At 31.4% G+C, this 6,666-nt stretch overlaps 1 protein-coding gene across 1 annotated transcript; it reads left to right on the top strand.

Moving 5' to 3' along the window:
• Window positions 1-215: 215 nt before the first annotated feature.
• On the top strand, window positions 216-3,645 carry LOC139490294 (diencephalon/mesencephalon homeobox protein 1-A-like). Its single transcript, XM_071277132.1, has 5 exons — window positions 216-374; window positions 884-1,062; window positions 1,572-1,785; window positions 2,711-2,791; window positions 3,239-3,645. The coding sequence occupies exons 1-5, from the start codon at window positions 263-265 to the stop codon at window positions 3,538-3,540; spliced, it is 888 nt and encodes a 295-aa protein (XP_071133233.1). The 5' UTR covers window positions 216-262; the 3' UTR covers window positions 3,541-3,645.
• The last annotated feature ends 3,021 nt before the right edge of the window (window positions 3,646-6,666 follow it).

Below are 6,666 nucleotides of genomic sequence, written 5' to 3'. Positions count from 1 at the left end.
CGCTTAAAGTGTTATTATAATAATTATTGCATCGAAATAGAAGGTGAGTTCGATACGCGAGCGTCTCCTCTCTTGTGTCTATACTTTATAAATGTACGATAAGTAATGCGGATAATATCAGGTATGTTGGTTATATTAAAACCAGGAAATGTTGGCTTCTCAGGTGTTCATCCTTAAAACACCGAAATATTATTTTCTTCTATCGTTGTAGATCATGCAACGATTCGGTGACTTGACGCAGCATGCCTCCACATTTATCAGGATGCCACACGGAACATATCCGCAACACCCATTCTTCCCTGCTCCAATACCAAACCTTTCTCCACAGTATCCTCACTCATTTCCGACAATGTCTATAGCTGAAAGATTAGCGGGTAATGTGCTATTTTAATGTTGAAAAAATATATGTTTGTATTATTTTTAAATATAAAAAAGAAGATGTGGTATGATTGCCAATGAGACAACTATCCACAAGAGACCAAAATGACACAGACGTTAACAAATATAGGTCCCCGTACGTTTGCTTGTTCGTAGATCTTTCAAATTACCCAAATATAATATTATATAAGTAGCAGCATACGACTAGGGATGTAGTGTAGTAAAAAGAATAAAAGACGACAGCAAAAGTTGAAATCAATTTTAATTGGATTACTCTTTTTATTTTCAAATTTCACATAAAAATAGTTTTCATCTAGTGTTAATTTTCAAACAAAATAATATGATTAATACTTTTAAAAAACTAAATAAATTTTAGCGAATAACAAAAACACTATCCCCCCTTTTTTTATAAATAAAACGGTTGCTTTCTTATAATAATGTATGTGTCTTCAGGTCAAAAAATGCCAACTACATTTGTTTACATTGCTATATGTGTTCTTTGCAGCTGATCTATTATTTGAGGCTAGATTTGGTCAACATAGAAAACAAAGACGAAGCCGAACAGCTTTTACAAACCATCAGTTAGCAACTTTGGAAAAAACTTTTTCGAAAACACACTATCCTGACGTTGTTATGAGAGAAAGATTGGCTATGATGACAAATCTACCGGAAGCTAGAATTCAGGTGAGTGCATGTATGAATATTGTTTTAATCTGTCAACTCATTTTGCTAAAACAAACACAGCTGCTGTACAGAGTTCACCGTTATTGTAGGCGTGTCATTTAATTTGTCTTTTTGTACTTCAATTTCGTCTTGCTGTTATTGATAATTTTACAAAACGTCTTTTTAGATTAATTACTATTATAAAACAAGTATACACTGTACTGTACATATTTATATTGATGTTTGGTCATCATTGAATAACAATCCTGTAACTTTAAAATTATTTAATGGAGTAGCAGAAGAACGCCTCCGGTTGCGGGAGTTTCTCGTTGCATTGAAGACCCATTGGCGAGTTCGGCTGTTGTCTTCTCTTTGGTCGGGTTGTTGACTCTTTGACATATTCCCCATTTTCATTCTCAATTTCATTCAATACTGTTGTCTAGTTGTTGTGTATTACATGTTGTAATTTCTCATTAAATTAAATATTATCAGGTTAAATCAATTTCTGTAAAATTGTCTTAATATCTCAGGTATGGTTCAAAAATCGCAGAGCTAAGTATAGGAAGAAACAGAAAGGTCGTAGTACTGATAACCCTTGTGAAAATGACAAAGAGAAAGTGAAAAGTGACAATTTAAACGATGATAAACCGACAGATGAGCAAATTATTGACGTTGTAGAGGAAGATTTCCTCAGTTCTGATTCACCAAAAATAGAATCTCAAACACCAGAAGAAAAAGGGGAAGGTAAATATGTTTCCTTATATACGAAAATAAAACAAACGATAAACACTGGACTTCATACATTACCTTGTTAAAACATGGTACTATAATACTGTCAATTGTGACGAGATTCTAGGTATTGCCAGTTTTATAATTAAATTGCATGTTATAGCAAATTTTTCGTTTGTTTCTATGCATTGTTGTGAATTTTTAATGAGAGCATTGCTGTCATGAATCTTCAAATTGTATTTAGAAATACTATGTCATATTAGAATGCTTGGCGATTGCAGTCAGCCAACTATTTATAAGTACAGATTCTTGTGAAGCAAAAATTTACCTCGCCACATTCTGTATGTGCTTGTCCCAGGCAAGGAGCCTATGATTCTGTGGTTGTCGTTGGTTCGTTACTATACGGTATGGTGATTCCTCATTGTTGAAGGCCGTACGGTTTTCCATAATTGATTTCATCCACGTTGTTTGAACTTTGGTGGATAGTTGTCTCATTGTCAATCATATCTTTTTTTCTATATGTACTGTAATTAATCAATTATAAATGATGCATGCGTAAATTATCTATATTAAAACAAAGTATTTTCTAAAACTATTTTAAAAGACTAGTTTCGACAAGAAAAAAAAAGAAATTGTTTTATTCATTACTAATTGATGACATCGGCATCATATTTAACAGACTGAAATCTATTGGTAAATGAAGCCGGAGAAGTAAAACTTGAAAAATTAACGTCAGTGTTTATCGTGGAAATTTTCACACACTAAAGCCCGAAGTCTATGCATTTGTAGGAAGATTAATAGTAATCAAATTTGTACAACAGCAATTGAAATTTTTTATTTGATTTCATTGGTATTTTTACGAATTTTTCCGCGAAAGAAACAGTAGATGTGAACTGACGACAATTTTTTTCATGTTTAAAAGACATTTCTTTTTATTTAGGTATTAACCTTGAAGCGTTGAAACCAGACGTTTTGAGTGACACTAGCAAAGATTGTGAAATTGAATTAGCAGGAAATAGAGGTAATAACAATGGATATGATATCTCTTCTTCGAAAGGAGGAAACTAGTTTCGGTAAAACACGTCTTTGTTGTTTATATTTCCGGTGGCAGGCTTATATGTATCATGTTAAAACACAACGAATTTAAATAAACGTCCCGGGGTTTTGTGGTTTTCTACACCTACTGATTTTAATGAACGATACTGATTTATTAACATATGCTTATTGCGCTTCAGCAACTTAAAATGCATTTTCACATAAAAGTGCTTATCTCATATGACTATATTTATGAATGATAATCTTCCATATTTATGTCTGTTAATGAAAACATTGAAATTATTCTCATTTTCCCCTAAAATTGTCCTGTACTGAATCACAAATTAGTTACAAATTACCAAAGCTAAATTTTCCTCCAAAGAATATCTGCACTAAAGTAAATCAACGCAGTGATTTATTTTTTATTTTACAGAGAAAGTAGAAGAAAATAATGGTCAGCTGCAGTTACCTCCCTTTTCTGTGTTTAACTGGAACAATCACCTTCTTAATAACACACTGTATCACAAACAACTAGAACTACAACGTTCGGTCACTTACAGTTCAGCATTTCCTCTGGCACCAATGATGACTCCTCATTATCCATATCATCTAGGACCTCATTTAGCGACGTCTACATATTTGCCATTATCACAGACGGATAGTTTTAGAACTTCACATGCTAGCACACATACCAGAGAAATGGCTGGAGACTTTAGAATTTCAGACAGAATTTGACAAGTTCACACGTGTTTAAGGAGTCTCGACTAATGGAAAATATTTCCTGTAAAAATATAGATCGTAGATAAAATTCACCATTCTTGTTATATAAAACTTAAATAATATTATCTTATTCTTTTTTTTAAACACAGACATACATGTTCAAAAAAAAATATGTTGTCGAGCATTTATGAAATTTAGTGATATAGCATAAAACTGTCCTACTCTGCCATATACATGATATAAGGTATTGAAGAAACTGGCCTTCTTTGCGCTGCAATTTGGAAATTAAGAATAATTCTTGCATGTGCAACAGTTTCTATTGAAAAATGTAGTGGAAACATTTATTGATGTTCAAATATTTCCCGATATATCATACATATGGTGTTTAATGTTCCTACAGCTCTATATCGATTTCGTCTTATAACACAGCTTCTTTGTGTTCGTTTTCTTTTGCATCATAGCGTTTATGATAGACTTTTAATAGTGTAAACTGCACTTAAAGCAACACTTTAATACGACTGGTACATTTCTTTTTCATAAATTTACTGTTTACAAACTTTTGGAGATATTAGAAATATTCATGAGTTGTAACTTTCATAAGCTGAACAGTTGTATTTTAGGAAGATGACATCTAGATGTATTTTGGTAAGTGTTAGTATTGGGTTGCTATGCCAAAGGCGTATACTTGACATATTTGTAGTGTTTCTTCGTCAATTGTGTTCTATTTATTTATATTGTAGTCCTGTAATGTTGTGTCGCCATAAATAAACTCATCATAGATACCAGGACTAAATTTAGTATATCCGCCAGACGCGCGTTTCGTCTACAAAAGACTCATCAGTGACGCTCGAATCCATTTTAATGTTATATTTCACATGGCCATAAAAAAGGGAGGTTTGGCATGCCACAAAACCAGGTTCAACCATCATTTTTTCCTTTAAAAATATCCTGTACCAAGTCAGGAATATGGCCATTGTTATCTTATAGTTCGTTTCTGTGTGTGTTACATTTTAACGTTGTGTTTCCGTTGTGTCGTTTGTTTTCTCTTATTTTTGAGTGTGAATTCACATTAATATTAGCCGTGTCACGGTACTTATCTATCCTAAAATTCATGTTTTTGGTTTTGATGTTATATTTGTTATTCTCATAGGATTTTGTGTTTCTGTGTGTGTTACATTTTAATGTTGTGTCGTTGTTCTCCTCTTATATTTAATGCGTTTCCCTCAGTTTTAGTTTGTTACCTCAATTTTGTTTTTTGTCTATGGATTTATGAGTTTTGAACAGCGGTATCAACTACTGTTGCCTTTGTTTAATTCGTATCCGTTAAGTTGAGAGTACAGGTTGTATCAAAAGAGCTTAAAGAGATTTATATTGTTTTAGGATGCGTTTTAAATATAGAAGTGAAACATACCGAAGGGACATTCAAGTTCAAAAGTCGAAAATAAACTGGCGAAGAAATAAAATACCAACAAAATCAAATACAAATTAAATTATTTTCGCCCACTGACGTTTTTAATACTTATTTTTATATTTTATGATAGTTTATTTCAATTTTTATTTATTGTTATATATTTCTACTGACGTTCTCCTGTTTGTTTCGTAAGATTTATAGTATTTTACCGTAACTATGCTTTTCTGAGTACGGATAACTGGTACATGTATTTAAACGTATTTCATATAACTCCCATTTAAGCCATTACATTATGTAAGTCTATTTGTTCGATATGGATTAAAATCGTTCATCATTTTGCCAAATAAACTTTTAAATCATATATATGAAATGTAATATGTACTATAATAAATAAAACTAAGTATTTAATTTATTTAAATTATGGAAACAAAAACATGTCAGTAACTCCTAATTTTTGACTGAAAAGTATCGATATTATACCATTTACGTAACAAAGTTAGCCTCTTTAAATCAAATTTCCTCAAGCATTGTCAGCCATTATCTAAAAATCCCTGATTACCAAGGACTTAATATGGCGCGAGGTTCACAAGTGTCTCAATTTTGAAAGCATGTGACTTTTTTGAAACATTTGAAAAGCAAACAAGTCAAAAGATTAAGGTATATTAAACACTCATATCGTACTTAGACTGCAAGTTAAATGCAATTGTTTATTTTTTGCAATACAAGTGTGGCTGTTCGTGCACATTGAAAATTATAATTATGCAAGTAAAAAAAGTTAAACTAACTTATTAATTTTAATCGTGAACATTTAAATATTATTACTGTCACTTGAAATTATCGTTATGTCCGTTCTTTCACTGACTTGGATAAAAAAAATATTATACAAATAGTCAGTGTCGAAAGTAGAAATATTTGTCTAAGAGTAATAACTCCTACATTTGTTTTTGTTCTTTAACTTGTCAACAAATGGCCTTCGAGAACGTATACATGCAATTGCTTTCAATGCAGTATTTAGTAAAAATATATATTTCAAATTCCACCTTCAAAAACAGTTGATAGACGTTTATCATCGAATTTGTCCAAGACCTTGTTGGTAATTAAATAAATTTCATAATATCCCACACTAAATGTAGACATGAATGTTAATAATGCAGTTATCAAAGGAATATTACTCCTACGATAATGGTTAATAGTTGCTGAATACCAAACTTGACCAATACATTGCTTTTGTAAACCTTTTGTAAATGAATTCAAAATCCAATAAATTCCGACAATAAACAATGGCACAGGAGTGCGTACAGTACAAAGTATGATAAATACTATATTGCAAAGGTTCGTGATTCCTGTTGAAAGAGTAGATTGGATTGGCAAAGATTTAATAATAAAAAAAAGAAGCCCAAGATATAACTGATATAAATCTTTGATATAAATTTTATAATAATTCTACAAGAAATGTAGGCTTGAGAGTGCTTTTGACACAATTTTAGATTGTATTTACATCTCGAATTGACATTATTCCTGTAAAATAACTGATCATCGATATTGCTGATATAAACATTTTATTTAAATATGTAAAACATCCTTAATAAAATAATGCCCCGAAAGCGCTGACAATGCAATTGACCATATAATTTTTATATTCAGGTGGCATAATTTCTTTGAAAATAGTTGACTGTGAATTTTCGAACTTGTATGAAGCAAAACCTCCACCAATGAGATTTCTGGCAATT

Source organism: Mytilus edulis, chromosome 9 (assembly GCF_963676685.1).
Source record: "Mytilus edulis chromosome 9, xbMytEdul2.2, whole genome shotgun sequence".
In the NCBI taxonomy this organism is placed as follows: domain Eukaryota; kingdom Metazoa; phylum Mollusca; class Bivalvia; order Mytilida; family Mytilidae; genus Mytilus; species Mytilus edulis.
Note: the sequence above shows the minus strand (reverse complement) of the source record. Positions and strands in the feature narration are given on the sequence as shown.

Coding starts and splice junctions, on each gene's coding strand:
- LOC139490294 (XM_071277132.1), top strand. CDS start 263: ATGCCACACGGAACATATCCGCAACACCCATTCTTCCCTGCTCCAATA. Junction 375..883: donor TATAGCTGAAAGATTAGCGG/GTAATGTGCTAT, acceptor TGTTCTTTGCAG/CTGATCTATTATTTGAGGCT. Junction 2,792..3,238: donor TGAATTAGCAGGAAATAGAG/GTAATAACAATG, acceptor TTTATTTTACAG/AGAAAGTAGAAGAAAATAAT.